The sequence below is a fragment of the Labrus bergylta genome, chromosome 7, assembly GCF_963930695.1.
Source record: "Labrus bergylta chromosome 7, fLabBer1.1, whole genome shotgun sequence".
NCBI lineage: Eukaryota > Metazoa > Chordata > Actinopteri > Labriformes > Labridae > Labrus > Labrus bergylta.
Genome location: NC_089201.1, coordinates 31,858,167 through 31,872,954, shown reverse-complemented (window position 1 = coordinate 31,872,954; position 14,788 = coordinate 31,858,167). Strand labels below are relative to the sequence as shown.

Genomic DNA, 14,788 nt, shown 5'->3' with positions numbered 1-14,788 from the left:
ACTTTAACACTAACATGTGATCCATGTCACAGCTGTTTTATAGAAATATGATTATTATCTTTGCATGAACTTTCAGATTTCAACTCCATCACCGCCAACACCAGAACATTTGGAACAATCAGCAGAATCCAAACATTTGTACTCTTGTTTCAAATTATCCAATTTGTTTTTTATTGATCTTATCTGTAAGTTTTATTTCCCAACAGCAAGACTTAAATGTGCAGTAAACCTCTCGGGGGCTCAACGTCAAAACTGAGAAACATCCTGTTTAGTTGGTCAATCTATGTCATATTTACTTATATTCTGACACATTATAGACTAAATAATATCCTTACAACAGAAGACAGGTCTCAGTATGCTTGAATATAATCTATAAATAATATTAAACATTTGAATATTTCTTGAAGACGATTCAGAGCAGGACATGAACGTCCTCACTGATTATTATTATGTCCCTGAACGCAGCAGTCAGAGCCACCTACATGTGAAAACGTTGAGTGGTAATAATACATTACAGTTCCTGTTTTCAGTCTGCTCACTTGTCTGAAAAATAAAACTGATGGCGCCACCTGCTGGACAAAGATTCAAAGCTTGATCCAAACAGCAGCCGAGCTCTTATCCAGCTGCTTCAAAGTGAGCAGCCTGATGACTCTGCTGGAGCCAGATTCACACGTAGCCCCGGCCGGGTCACACTCCTGTTCAGGTTTGATCTCTAAAGAGAGAGAAACTGGTCTGTAAGGCATTCAGATATAAACTACTGTAGGGTAGAGGTCACCGAGGGGCGGGCTGGAACAAAGAAAGATCAGTTGTAGTCTGTCTGTTGATGTCTCAGTATTTTTGCTGTCTTTCTTTTCTTATTGTATTTTGTCGTTGCTGTCCTGACCTTGTCTGTTTGTTTTTTCTGTGCCTTATTTGTCATGTATATGTCACCAGTTTGTCACGCTATTGCACCTCATTAAATGAATGAATGAATAAAAACCATTCCTGAGATAATCCACTGCTGGTACGGAGGTGCTCTCTGCCTCCTGTGTGTGAACAAAGAGTGTGTGTGTGTTTGAAGATACAAGTATATCCATCTCACATAGAACTGTGTTTGTCTTTGATTGAAATGGGGGCGGCAGTTGCGGTAGAGGGTCGCCGGTTCAAGTCCCTGGCCTGGTAGCTGGAGAGGTGCCAGTCCACTTCCTGAGCACTGCTGCCCTTGAGCAAGGCACTGAACCCCAAAACTGCTCTGGAGCGCTCGCTGTGGGCCGCCCCCTCACTCTGAGACCTCTCCATTAATGCATGTCCACAGGATCCTGTTTGTTCATGTGTGTGTTCATGTTTATTAAACAGAGTGATTCATAAAGGATCAATTCACAATGAAATATGAAACACACATTGTGAGTGTGTGTAGTTGTCAAACTGAAAGCAGACATCACAGCCGTTTTTACATCTGCACTCCTGAAAACATGGAAATCATTTGAGGAGGACTGCTCCTGACTGCAGACGCAGCACTGAGGGAATGCTACTTTCAACATCAGGCTACTTTTAGAAAATGACCAACCCTGCCTTTAAGCGTGATATTGATTTGAGGTCATATCGCCCCGCCCTGCTAACCAGGCTACCGGAGCAGCAGCAGCACGGCGCCATGCTTCCTCTCCTGAACACAGACAGAAGAGAGGGAGTTGTTTTGATACAGCTGATCATTCAAATATCTAAAAGAAGTGATCATTCAGATTGGGAAATGTACCAACCTTCCTTGTTTGTGTGACTTTCAAATAAAACACAGTCCTCTCAACCTCACACAGTCCATGTTTTCTTGAAGAATAATTCTCTCAGGTGTTCAGAGTTCAGGTGTGTAGCTCCAGACGCCGCTGCAGCTCAGGCTGTAGTTCTCCTCTCTCACACTGTCGGGCAGCTCAAACTGAGCCAGCGGCCTCAGGAGGCGTCGGATGGCGTGCTCCTCAAACTGAGCTCTTCCTGGATCTCCGATCAGGACTTTGGTGCCGTGGGTCTCCATGCAGCGGTTCAACCAGCTGTGCAGGCTGGTGGCGAGGGACTGGTCGTAGAACATGTCGCCCAGCAGGATCAGGTGGAAGGCGGCGGGCGGTGAACCCATGATGTTGTGGGTGAGACACACAGGAGGCTGCAGGCCGTTCAGCTCACTGTTCATGTGCGTCGCCACGGCTGCCACTGGAACACAAACAGGCGGGTTAACACGTCACAGGGTTAGGCTTCAAGGAATCATGGTGTTCATGTGTTTCTTTTAATCACAGCAGTCTATATACAGGGTTCACACTCTTTTCCAGGGATCATTTTCCAGGACTTTTCAGCCATGATGGAGCTGGTATGACAGTCCGTGATCGTGCCACGCCAATATTAAGTGTAGTCTTTAACAAGGTTAATCACACCCACTGTGAGCTACCGCTTCAACGGTTAAACATTTAATATCATGTTAAGGTCCATTTTTTACACTTAACAACGCAGTATTATATTTGAAGAGACAATGCTAGCAAACAAGAAACTTTCAATGGATTCTTGTTCCTCGTGTCCCTGGCTGTACCCCTGAGAAGTTTCAGCAGATTTTACTGGAGACTTTTTTAAATTATTAAAGTTGAATTCTGGTCAAATTGCATAGAGACGCTGATATTTTAGAACATTTTAATTCATTTTTCTAAAAAACAAGAAACTTTCAATGGAAAGGTCTTCTGGTTTCTGTTTGTAGTTCATTTAAAGTCCCCATGATACTGACAGCAGGCAGAACATTATCTGCACTGAGGACCACCTCCCACAGACGGGATTCTGACAATGATTTGTTTGTCTTAAGAACCAGATACATGCAGTAAAAAAGTCTGTTCTAGATAAAAACTCATTTACAGCCACAGGTCTGCTCGACTCTGTCACAAAAGCTGATGATTGTTAGATTCCCTGCATTCCTGAAACGCATCAGAAACAATCGACCCGAAATCAGCTCACTGACATGTTTTATCAGCAGGAGCCATGTTTCAGGCACCAAGTAGATACAGGAAGTCATATAACACAGGACTTCCTGCTAACAGACTCACTCTAATTCTCTTAGAAACATGACGTAATGGACACCATTAGAATCATGCTGATCAAGAGTTAAATAAGTAAAAGGGGGCGGAGAGAGACCTCCCTCCACACACACAATCAACAGTATCAAATAGCATGATTCCTCTGTGTTATTCAGTCGTTCTGCAGAACTGCTCGTTGCTTTGTGATTCTGTAAAGAAGATTAAAGCTCTCTGAACTTTGCCTCGCAGGACACCTTGAAGATTATCTTGCAAACTTTGAAGACTCTAATTCTACCTTGAAGAAGACAAAAAGACTTAGAGAATCAGAGTGTTGTAGCCTCAGTAGTCTGGACTTAGTAGAAGTCTGGCCCCTGCCTGGGTCTGGACCTTACACACAAACACTGAACAGAGGCTGCATGTGGAGCAGCAGGTAGTGCTGTGGCCACACAGGAACAAGTTTCCTGGCTCCAGGGCCTTTCTGTAAGGAAGTCTGCATGTTCTCCCCGAGCAAGCCTAATTAACGCTAACAGCAGCGTATCAGAACGGTCAGAATCTGCGTTATTTTATCCATCAGATGTGCTCAAAGAACTTCAGTAATATATGAGGCTCCTTACTAACAATGTGACGTCACACTTTCTCTGTCTCTCTGGGGAGCAGGTGTGTGGAGACCCTGACAGGTACGCAAAGGAAAAAGAGAGAGGGGGCTGTCCTTCAGGTTATCGATCGTCCATGGTGATGATCTCATGCACATGAAAGGAGAAAAATGCTAACGTTGTATAGCATATAGGCTAACTCCCCCACCTTAAAATACCTGTTATATCTGACCAGGTAAACCACGGCTAAAAGCTTTTCAACATCCTGTAGGTAAACACTGACCAGGAACCAAGACATCTGCTATGGCTCTTGTCTAAACACTCAAACTGAATTACAACTGACTGATCAGACAGTCAGCCATTTCGTCTGTGAATAAGTAACCATCACCAACAGATACCTCGTGATCCCTGGGAACGAGCTCGGAGCTGCGGACTTCCTGTCTGCTTAACTATTAACCCAACAGGTGAGCACACTCCCACCAGCCGACAGGGAGCGCACGTTGGAAAATATGTCGCGTCAACTCAACCACCTGACAAGCAGACAAAAACTATCTGCTATGGGGCTAACAACAAAGCACAAATAGAGCCATTAAAACACACTGAACACCTTACCAAAGTTCAAATCAAGGGGATTTATTTACAGACAAACTTCATGATTAAACAAAGATCAACTTAAAAACTAACCTAACTTACACACCCACATACGATCCCTGAGTGAGAGGCACAGCAGACCCAACTCCAAACGCCTCTCTTCATGAAGCCAGCACCGGGCTTTTAAGCTCTGAGGCCAGGTGCGCCTCGTTGTTCCATTAGTATCTTCACCTGGGCTGGAGACAACAGGAAGTGGAGGGACTAAAGCTGAACACTTTGTGGATAATTGTCAGAAAAAGAAAAGTTCAGATGTTTAGTTCAATGTACAGTTCAAAGAATTGTTCAGTTGTTATGTTGACTGCTGTCATTAAAAGAAACACATGAACGCCATGTGTAGTGGCAATTTCTTCTTGTGTGTCATATAAAAATTGTCACTTGTGTCATAGGAGCCAACCTGTTCGTTCCTGATGCGTGTCCACTTTAATATACTCACAGATCCGTTGTTTCACTTGATTTCTTATTTTATTCGTAATTCCACTTGTATACAGAACAGATCCAAAATGAATCTATCAAAACTCAAAACAAAAGGTCACGATCAAAAAACATTTGCTGCTTGGCTCCTAAACCTCCACCACAGTCCACAAACAAAACGATCTACCTTTTTTCTCTCCACCTGTGCATCGCACCTAAATTAATTAACTCGGCTCCACCCAAAACACAAAATACCTGCCCAAATAAATCCATTATTCACCATAAAGGTTTCCATGTCAAATCAAATACTTCTCATAAATTAATACTTATTTCTTACAACACAAAAAATATACTCTATTAACACAAACTTAAACCATACTTCTGAAACTAAAGTTATCATGATTAAAATGGCCTCCACACCATGATTCCTTTAAGTGTTTGTGTCCGTGCCCCCCCCCCCAAGTTGTAAACCTAGGGGGAACACCTTTTATAGGTTGTATCAGCAGGGGGAGGGGAGGAGATAGAAAAACAGATCAACTCTGTTGTAGGGCAGATTAAGAGTTTGGTGCTAAACAAAGCCCAGACTGTTCCTTTCTCCAAAGAAGAGCAGATGTTCATGCAGCGGTTTCCTGCTGAAGCGAGAGGTCATGCAGAGGCCTCTGGTGAACACGATATGCACGGGCCAGCTGTGACCTGAACATCGTGATTTTAGCAAATGTCACACACAGTTGACAAAACATTTTCCATTACATGCTCTTTGTCCGATAGTTATTTTGGTTTGGGTGGACTCTGGTGCGGACCAAAGAACCAAACTCTGGACCGCTTCAAAACGGGGGTCTTCCAAGAACACCAGAGGTCGGTTCACCGTACGTGAGAACGCGTTCCGGACCAAACAGCAGTGCATTGTGGGTTGAATTTGGCCGTCTGTAAACGATGTCAAATAAACAAACCGTGGCTTATGTTAGCATTGCTAACAACACTAGCCTTCAGTCTTCCTTACAGGTTAACGTCCACATACCTGAGCTTCATGTGGTTACTCATCACTCCGGTCTATATGACAGTTTAACCCCACACAGCTGACATATCACTTTATCTCCATGTTATACATCCAAATACCACCAAACTGCGCCGCACTACAGGATGTCATTCTTCCACTGACCGCCTGTTTACTTCGGGGTCATAGAGCAGCATTAGGGTGGATGTCAGCAGCCACTGAGCGGCGCTACAGCTCCAACTAGTGGCGGTTGGCTTTGGTACACAGCATCTGACAGGTCTTGGTGTGTTTGACACGTAGACTGTACATTTTATAAATATTAAAGGACGCGGGGCGCTGGTGGCGCAGTGAGTAGTACTATGGAGGCTGTGGTCCTCTAGGGGGGCGGCCCGGGTTCAAATCCGACCTGTGGCTTCTTTCCCACATGTCAATCCCCTCTCTCTCTCTCTCCCTGATTTCCATCTCTATCCACTGTCCTATCTCTCATTAAAGGCACAAAATAAATCTTTAAAAGAATATATATATTAAAGTAGAAAGTCTGAGTGGCGTCCCCCGTCTGTCCCTGCAGGGGGCGCTGGAGTCCCATCGATGGCGGTCTCCATGCTGGAAATGCTGTCTCAGTCTAACTTTCAGTCAACCTAACGACAGGCTGAGAGCTGGAGCTGAGGCGGGTTTTAAACCTCCTGACAAACCGTTACACCGCGCCCACCTGTCAATCAGGTCAGCTACACGCCTTATTGTGAATAACTCTTATCCTTCATCAAATCAAAACTGATGAGTCATCAAAACATTCACTCCCCGTACAGTGTGTGTCCATCCAGACATGAGCTAATCACACCTATTTGGTTTTTTGAACCAGGCTGTAAACATGTTCATCTCTGCTGTAAAAACAGGCTTTTTAGAATGGGTGTGTATGTGACTTCCTGTGCTTCTACAGCCAGCCTCTAGTGGACACTCGATGAACTGCAGGATTTTGCACCTCAGCATCGGCTTCATTTTTAAAGACCGGAGGTTTCTGCTTAGTTTGACAAAGTGCAGTCTGAAAGCAAACCGAACCAAATGAAAAATGCAGCAATGTTGCAGCTCAATGATAAATGGATTGAGCTTGTAAAGCGCTTTTCTGGTCTTCTGAAGACTCAAAGCGCTTTTTACACCGCAGGTCACAACTACACATTCACACCCTGATGGTAGAGACTGCTGAGTAAAGAGACCATCAGAAATAACTAATCCCTTTCATAGACACACATACGCCACTGATGAAGCAGCGAGAGCAATTCAGGGTTCAGCGTCTTGCCCAAGGACACGTCGGAGATCTGGCTGCAGGAGCTCGGGATTGAACCCCCAAACCTTCCGGTTGAGAGACGACCGACTCTACCAACCGAGCCACAGCCGCCCCTGAATCGCCCAAAATTTCATACGTTAAAATGAAATAATGTTGAGCTCCATCACAGCTTTTTGACTTCTTGCGTCAACCATCTGAGACCTCAGCCAACCACACGAGAAAAAAACCTTCCACCCGTTGACGACATGCAGCGAATGTTTTAATGTTCCTATCAAAATAAGAGCCTGAAAATGTGTCCATGCTGTGATGTCATGATGTGAGTAAATAACACAGTAGAGTAAGAGATGAATGAATGCTTACTAGGGTCGATGTCGTTAGCCACTACATGAGCGGCACCGCACAGAATGGCGGCGATGGCGGAGGCTCCGCAGCCGCTGCCCAGATCCAGAACGGTCTGACCCCGACACACTGCGGGGTGGTCCAGGAGAAACCTGAACACAGAGACAGAAACAAACAAAACAGCTGTTTAGGTTTGTGAAACCAACGAGACGCCAGAGTCACTTCCTGCTCCGTCCCACAGGTCGGAATCAAACCTACGGTCTCTGCACATTGTGGCCCTCGAGCTAACCACTAGGCCATCGCCACCCCTTTATCTTAATGTCTTTGTTGCATAATTTCAACGTATTGAAGCGACTGCTCAAACTAATCTTTAAATGACAGTGAGCCTTTGTCCCAGGCGTCTGATGTGTTAGAAGTCCTTCACTAAAAGGTGGCTAAGGTCCTGGACCTCCTGACAACACTAAAGATCTGCACTGAGCAGCCGCTGAAGTCCTGAAGTCAAACACTGGAGCTCAGAGAGTTTAGTGAGAACAATAGAGAAGACGAGGGAACCAGCTGAACAACTGACTCAGGACTTTTGCTTTTATATCGTTATTAAGACGTCTCCTACTGAGCCAAGACACATGCACATTTCAAAAAATAAATCAACCTGTAGTTGGTCCGAACTTCATGGTGTCACGTCCAACACGTCTTTATGACTTCATTCTCGGTTTGGGAGGCGTGGTCTCATTGGACAAATCATCATTATCATCTTATTTCATTAAAACTTCATTAAAGATAGAGTCGGTATCTTTTCAAAATAAAATACAGACTTCTCCTAAAGCTGCTCCATTGTCCCTTCTGGGCCTCCGTACATGTGTCGTGGTGACTGTGTCTGCAGAGACTCTGTCCTCTCACTGGATTTTACTGTTCTGCTTTGTTCTGGTTGACTCAGGATGTTTCTGGGCGGAGCTGGTGTGTTTTGTAGTGTCTCATCTGTATGCATGTACCTTATATTCTCTAATAATCAACATTTATGTCAAGTAGTCATGCTGTATAATCATATGTATCTCAGTAAACTGTATCTTAATAAACTGAAACTGCGCCTCAGGGTAAAAATGCATTTAGCAGAGCACACAGGAAGGAGCCCTCAGGGGAGGGTGAAAGAAAGTTCAGTACAGCAATACAGAAAGGTGAATCCTTAAAGTTACCAATAAAGATGAAGTTGAACAGATCAGATGGTGAAAAGAGGGCGTGAAGAAGCTTGTCCCCACGCCCCTGCAAAGCCATACATACTGTAATCTTTGTCTGTTTTAGTCTCTTCAGTTGAAGGGCTCACTGCTTTATGACTCCATGAATACAGCTTCCTGTGCTCATGTTCTTTGGCCTCCAGGTCCGGTCTCTGAAGAGGACTTTGCAAACTTTAAGGACTACAATTACACCGTGAAGAAAACAGAAAATAGATTCAGAACTTCAAAATGTTGCGGCTTCATTGGGTTCGGATGTAGGTTTAATCTGGGTCCAAATTTGATACAAAAAGTCACTACAGTTTCCTCCAGACAATGACAGCGCACAGGTGAGTGGAGGAGTGGATACAGTTCAGTGATTGGACGAGATTCAAACCGGCGAATATGACGGACGTGGACGTAGCAGCAAAGAAGAGAAAATATAATCAGAGTGAGGAGAAACACCACAATCATTGTTCATTTTAACTGCATTAAAGTTCATATTTTAACACCATATTTATCGACTTTAAAGGTCACATATTCTGCTAAACCCACTCCCCCATGTTCCTCTAACTCTAACATGTGTCTCTAGTCCGTCTACAAACCCCCCAATGATGAGAAAAGTCCATCCAGATTTCCAAGGTAATTCTAATTAGAGGAAACCATGGACCTAACTTCATATTACTTTACTGGAAATGTATTCAAGAAATGAGCAGCTATTTATCACCTGCTTCTCTGGAAATAGCAGAATATAATTACTCGGTGATGTTGGGATAATTCTCCATACATTTTGTGGTGAATTGTGATTTCATTTCAAATAAATGATTTGATAATTGTCACCTACTTACCATGAAATTTGGGGGTAATTTCAAAGAAATTGGAAAAAACAGTTACTTACCAATTAGGACTTGCTTACAATTAAGATCGGGCATTATTTCAAAGAGGTTACGTGCTAATTTTCACTCAATTGTCATGAAATTCAGGGGTAATTTCAATGAAATCAAAAAAAAGTTTGTCTAATTATCACCTAATTACGACGAAATTTGCGGACCTGTAAAGTGTTACCTAGATTTTTGTACAATTCAAAGTGTACATATCATTTTCCAGTAACTTTGACATTTGTCGTTTGAATGATTTACAACGGGGATGTAAAGCAGCTGTGCACCAACAGCTGTTAGTGACGTCACTACTAAAGAGGTGAAAGGTGAATGAAACAGGTATATTAGAGATCTCACCGTGACAGCGCCTGTCCTCCGGGCCAGTAGATCGCCCAGTACGGGTCCTCGTAGGGCCACAGTTCGGGTCTCTCCGTCCAGAATCTGCAGCTGGGAGTGAACAGCCTCAGTCTGAGCTCCGGGGTGAGGCTCTGCTCTCCGACCACCTCCGTGTTTTCACCGATAAATCTGCGGCTGTGAGACACACACCTCCGTCTGAATGCTGTGAACGAGCCTTTAACACACCTGCTCCATGTAGAGGACTTAAAGAGTCCAAACATGACCAGTTAGCCACGGAGCTACTCGTCAGAGCCCTTCTTATGTCTCTGTCACCTTCTGTCGTTTTTTAACATCTTAAAACCCGATAAGAAATGAAAACACACAACTTTCTTCTTCGTTGGCTGGCATCCAAAAAGTTGCATTACTGCCATCTGCTGGATTTAATTATTACTCACATTCCTAAATCCTCCTCAATAAACCTGTTCTCAAGAGAGATTTAAACAAGCATCTTCGTCCTCTCCCTCTCTCCCCACACTCCAAAATACTTTTTACATCTCTTCTTACGAGTCCCTCTCTCTCCATTTCTGACATCATGTTCTGTCTATGTGCTACATACTTTCTACATTTAATAACTACATGTTCAACTGTTTCTGCTAGATTGCATATCTCACAAAGACCAGATGAATGTTTTCCAGTGATATGTAGAGAGCTATTTAAATGACTGTGACTGATTCTTAACCTGGACATTACGACCTCCTCTCTTCTGTTGCTCCCTCTGTATTTTACTTTATCTATTTCCCTCTGAATTGAATATAAATGTCTTCCCTTTGTCTGATTGTTCCGATATTGTTGCCATTCCTGTTTGATTTTACTCCATGTGACTCGTTTCCCCTCTGACTGAGATCATTTGATGTTAATATCAATCCTCTCTTTCTTTACAGCTTCCTTTGCCAACCTGTCCACCTTTTCATTTCCTGCTATACCTGAATGTGCTGGAACCCACATGAACATCACATCTGTCCCCTGTTTAACCACCTGGGAATGTGTAAATATGATTTCATATAATACATCTTGACGACTGTGAGATGATCCTGATTGAATACTGTATAAAGCGCTGACTGAATCACTGCATATCAGCACTTTCCTTCCTTTCATTTGCTCAACACATTCTAATGCAACTAAAATGGCGTACAACTCTACTGTGTACACGTTCAGGAAATCTGACGTTCTCTTCACTACTTCAACCTTGAACCTTTTGGGATAAACGCAGCTGATCCTGTTGCATTTGTCACAGGGTCTTTAGATCCATCTGTGAATACTTGTACATGATCTCCATATCTCTGTTCTATGTGTTCATAGAATTCACTCACTAAATCAACATTTCTTTTCCTTTCCTTTATCTTTAGTAACTCCAAGTCTACTTCAGCTGTCTCAAGCATCCACATTGGAACTGGTGGCCATAAAACAGCTGGACTGATATCCTTGTCATACACTCCCATATCTCTCGCCACTCTATCCCCTATCCATCCAAAACTGGACTTAATTGTTCTCTCTTTTTCCCAGCAATCCTTTAACACTGATTTTGTTGGGTGACTATCTCCATGTCCTCTCAAGTTCAGCCAATAATTAGCTAATAGCTGTTTCCTCCTTAAACATAGTGGCATCTCTCCTACTTCTACCTGAAGTGCACATATTGGAGATGATTTCACTGCCCCAATACATATCCTAAGAGCCTGTGCCTGAATCATTTCTAACTTTGCAAGTGTTGTCTTTGCTGCAGATCCATATACCACACTCCCATACTCAATCCTAGTTCTAATTAACGCCACATATATATATTTTAAGGCAGCAACATCAGCTCCCCAATCCATTCCTACAAGACATCTCATTACATTTATTACTTTTTTGTAATAAAAAGAAAAGGAGCTTCATAACAACAGGAATGGAAGTGGAAGAGGTTGAATAAAAAAGGGAAATAAATAAATAGATAAATAAATAAAGAGATAAAATAAGGTTAGTAACTCTCGCGCTAAGTGACCCAGATAAATGATTAGTCTTTTCACTTAGTGGAAGTTACTAACAAAAGAACAAATGCTGCATGAGAGAAGGTGACAGGTCAGAGGAGAAAACACCAAGATGAAGTTTGATAATAAGTTCAGTGCAAAAAATAACAACGCATCACGGCACAAAAGCCAGAAGTATCTGCTCCACAATTTCACCCTTGAACATTTACAGCGTGGTCGGGGGCACAGCTCTCTCTGGGGGATTAATCAAACAGTGACGCTCTCCCAACAGAACAAGCTGGACCAAACGGATCAGTGCGCTCTTTTGAACTTACTGCAGAGCGCACGCTTCACCAAATCATCTAATAATGCAAAACCAGCCATGATGTAACATTTCAAAGTAACGCCTGTCACAGACGACTTTTTAAGGTTTTCACACCAATTAGGCAACGGGTCTGTTTCAAACCACACAAAATCACTTATTTTGTGTTTTGAATTTAAAAAAACTGGGAACATGCATCTAGGTTGAGATGGATTCTGGCGTGCTGTGACACTCGTGGTGCTTTTTATTTGTAGTTTCAATGTTCTACCTCTAGATTCTGTGTGTAAGCATGCTCAGAGCTCTGCTTATATTTACACACATTTCTAAGTAAAAGAACAAGTTGATAAATTCCACTCTTTGTGTGGGAATGTTCTTACACACTCATTACTCACAGATCCGTGCTCACACACTGTTGATAGATGAGCCCCCTGATTTTGTGCTTCAAACGTTCGTACACACGGTTTAAGCACATATCTGTTAGTGAATGAGGCCCATTATCTTTTGTTTCTCTGCAATCACGTTCAACTGGATGCTTCATTATAGAGAGCGTAATGCTGCAGCTCCCCCTGGTGGTGAACCTGTGTCAGTGCTATGTGAGTCCTTAAGACGTGATCATATGAAAGCCTCCCCCAGTTTGAAGCAAAGAAATAAATAATTTTACAATCTTTAAAAATCAGATATATTTATACAATTTACTATATTTATTTAATACCACATTCTACTCTAATTCTGTGTAGAAGCAGCATGTTTGTGTGGACAATATCACACTGTGGAGCTGAATGAAATGTGAGTCTGTCTCAGAACACTTTCACTAACAGAGACCGCACCTTTACTGATTGAAATAAAGAGTAAGAGTCAGGTGAGGGGGGAGAAGGACAAATGTGTGGATCTTTGTGGAAAACAAAGTTTTATTTCAAATACAAGCGGAGAAGAAAATTACAGAGAGCAGACAGAGAAATAATCTCTTCAGATCGATCAGTCTGGGAGAAAACTGTGGAAACAGTGACACCTGCTGGCAGAAAGCAGTGATAGCAGCAACAGAACCTAAACATGAATTATTATTCAAATAAAACCCTCCACAGATTGAATTTATTTCTATTTAAAATCCTGAGATAATAAAAACAGAAGGTTCAAACATCAAAGTGTAATAAACATCAGAAGTTAAAAATAAAGATAGTTTGATAACGTGTCCGTTGTTACCCTGACATGATGAATGAATATCAATGATTGAGTCTGCATGTTATTCAGCTCTTTTTATATCATCTCATATTACATCAAATATTCAGGTGCTGACTCTGCACCTGGATCCAGACATCCTGTTTGTAGTTCTTTTAAAAACTCAGTGAAGCCTCCTCTTTGTTTTGATCCAACAAAGAGACGACTGATTTATTATCAGACGACCAACGACTCGTGGTTAAAAGCAAAACTTCACACTTTAACTTGCACAGGTGGAATCAACTTCTACTGTTATCTGTGAATATGAGTCAATGAATAACCTGCACCACTACACATGTCCACAGGGTGGCGCTGCAACAGAAACATTTATATCCAAATCAAAGAGTTCATCTTCGGTCGTTGAGTCATGAAGCAGTTTAAATTCAGAATATGAGAATAGAAAAATGTCCGAGGTCATGGTCCTGTGTGTGACGGTGGAGCTGATCTCAGAGCAGCTCAGACTGCAGCACTGAGAGTCATCTGCGCTGTGATTGGTCCGTCAGTCTCCCAGTAACACAGCCCAGTTAAAGACTCACCAACACACCAGCTGCTGCTTCCAGCTCTGTGATCAGCAGGATCCTCTCTTTAAAGACTCCTCCTCCAGCTGTTGATATAAAAAGAGATAAATGAGAGATTAGACTCTGAGAGAGACTTCATGATTATTCTGATCATATAATATCATCGTTATCATGATTATTCTGATTATCAGTGATACAGAACATCCAGTATGAAGAGCAGCAGGGACTTCAGTCCTGCTCAGAAGTGAAGTGGGCGTGGAAAGTAGCACACCACCTTTCAGCTCTCGTGGTCACTCGTGTTGGTGACTTGAAGCTGAAAGGGACAGAGAGTCCTTGAAGGCATCATCGTGTCAGAGACAGTTGAGTAATGTGTTTACTGAGAGTCCTTGAAGGCATCATCGTGTCACAGACAGTTGAGTGACGTGCTTACCGAGAGTCCTTGAAGGCATCGTCACGTGTTTACCGAGAGTCCTTGAGGCATCGTCACGTCACAGACAGTTGAGTGATGTGTTTACTGAGTGTCCTTGAAGGCATCATCATCATGTCACAGACAGTTGAGTGATGTGTTTACTGAGTGTCCTTGAAGGCATCATCATCATGTCACAGACAGTTGAGTGATGTGTTTACTGAGTGTCCTTGAAGGCATCATCATCATGTCACAGACAGTTGAGTGATGTGTTTACAGAGAGTCCTTGAAGGCATCATCATGTCACAGACAGTTGAGTGATGTGTTTACTGAGAGTCCTTGAAGGCATCATCATGTCACAGACAGTTGAGTGATGTGTTTCCTGAGAGTCCTTGAAGGCATCATCATGTCAGAGACAGTTGAGTGATGTGTTTACTGAGAGTCCTTGAAGGCATCATCATGTCACAGACAGTTGAGTGACGTGTTTACTGAGAGTCCTTGAAGGCATCATCATGTCACAGACAGTTGAGTGACGTGTTTACTGAGAGTCCTTGAAGGCATCATCATGTCACAGACAGTTGAGTGATGTGTTTACTGAGTGTCCTTGAAGGCATCATC

General features: G+C 42.8%; 2 protein-coding genes and 1 long non-coding RNA gene across 3 annotated transcripts in view; all 3 read right to left on the bottom strand.

Annotated features, from left to right (window-relative positions):
• Positions 1-14,788, bottom strand: part of LOC136179606 (NLR family CARD domain-containing protein 3-like) — a 360,535-nt gene that overhangs the window by 124,655 nt on the left and 221,092 nt on the right. The window lies entirely within an intron of this gene.
• LOC136179620 (electron transfer flavoprotein beta subunit lysine methyltransferase-like) lies at positions 1,374-11,557 on the bottom strand. The gene is made up of 3 exons (XM_065956460.1): positions 9,728-11,557; positions 4,295-4,437; positions 1,374-2,175 (listed from the first exon to the last, which is right to left on the bottom strand). The coding sequence occupies exons 1-3, from the start codon at positions 9,985-9,987 to the stop codon at positions 1,826-1,828; spliced, it is 753 nt and encodes a 250-aa protein (XP_065812532.1). The 5' UTR covers positions 9,988-11,557; the 3' UTR covers positions 1,374-1,825.
• Positions 12,916-14,788, bottom strand: part of LOC136179634 (uncharacterized) — a 4,662-nt gene continuing 2,789 nt past the window's right edge. The window contains exon 2 of the long non-coding RNA XR_010666607.1: positions 12,916-13,850. This is a non-coding gene — a long non-coding RNA (uncharacterized lncRNA). The remainder of the gene's footprint in view (positions 13,851-14,788) is intronic.

Excerpts from the sequence above, each read along its gene's own strand:
- LOC136179620 (XM_065956460.1), bottom strand. The coding sequence starts at position 9,987 with ATGTTTGGACTCTTTAAGTCCTCTACATGGAGCAGGTGTGTTAAAGGC. Across the intron at positions 4,438-9,727 it reads GGAGGACAGGCGCTGTCACG|CCCAGGTGAAGATACTAATG; the intron begins GTGAGATCTCTA and ends TGTTGTCTCCAG. Across the intron at positions 2,176-4,294 it reads TATGTGGGTGTGTAAGTTAG|TGGCAGCCGTGGCGACGCAC; the intron begins GTTAGTTTTTAA and ends TTTGTGTTCCAG.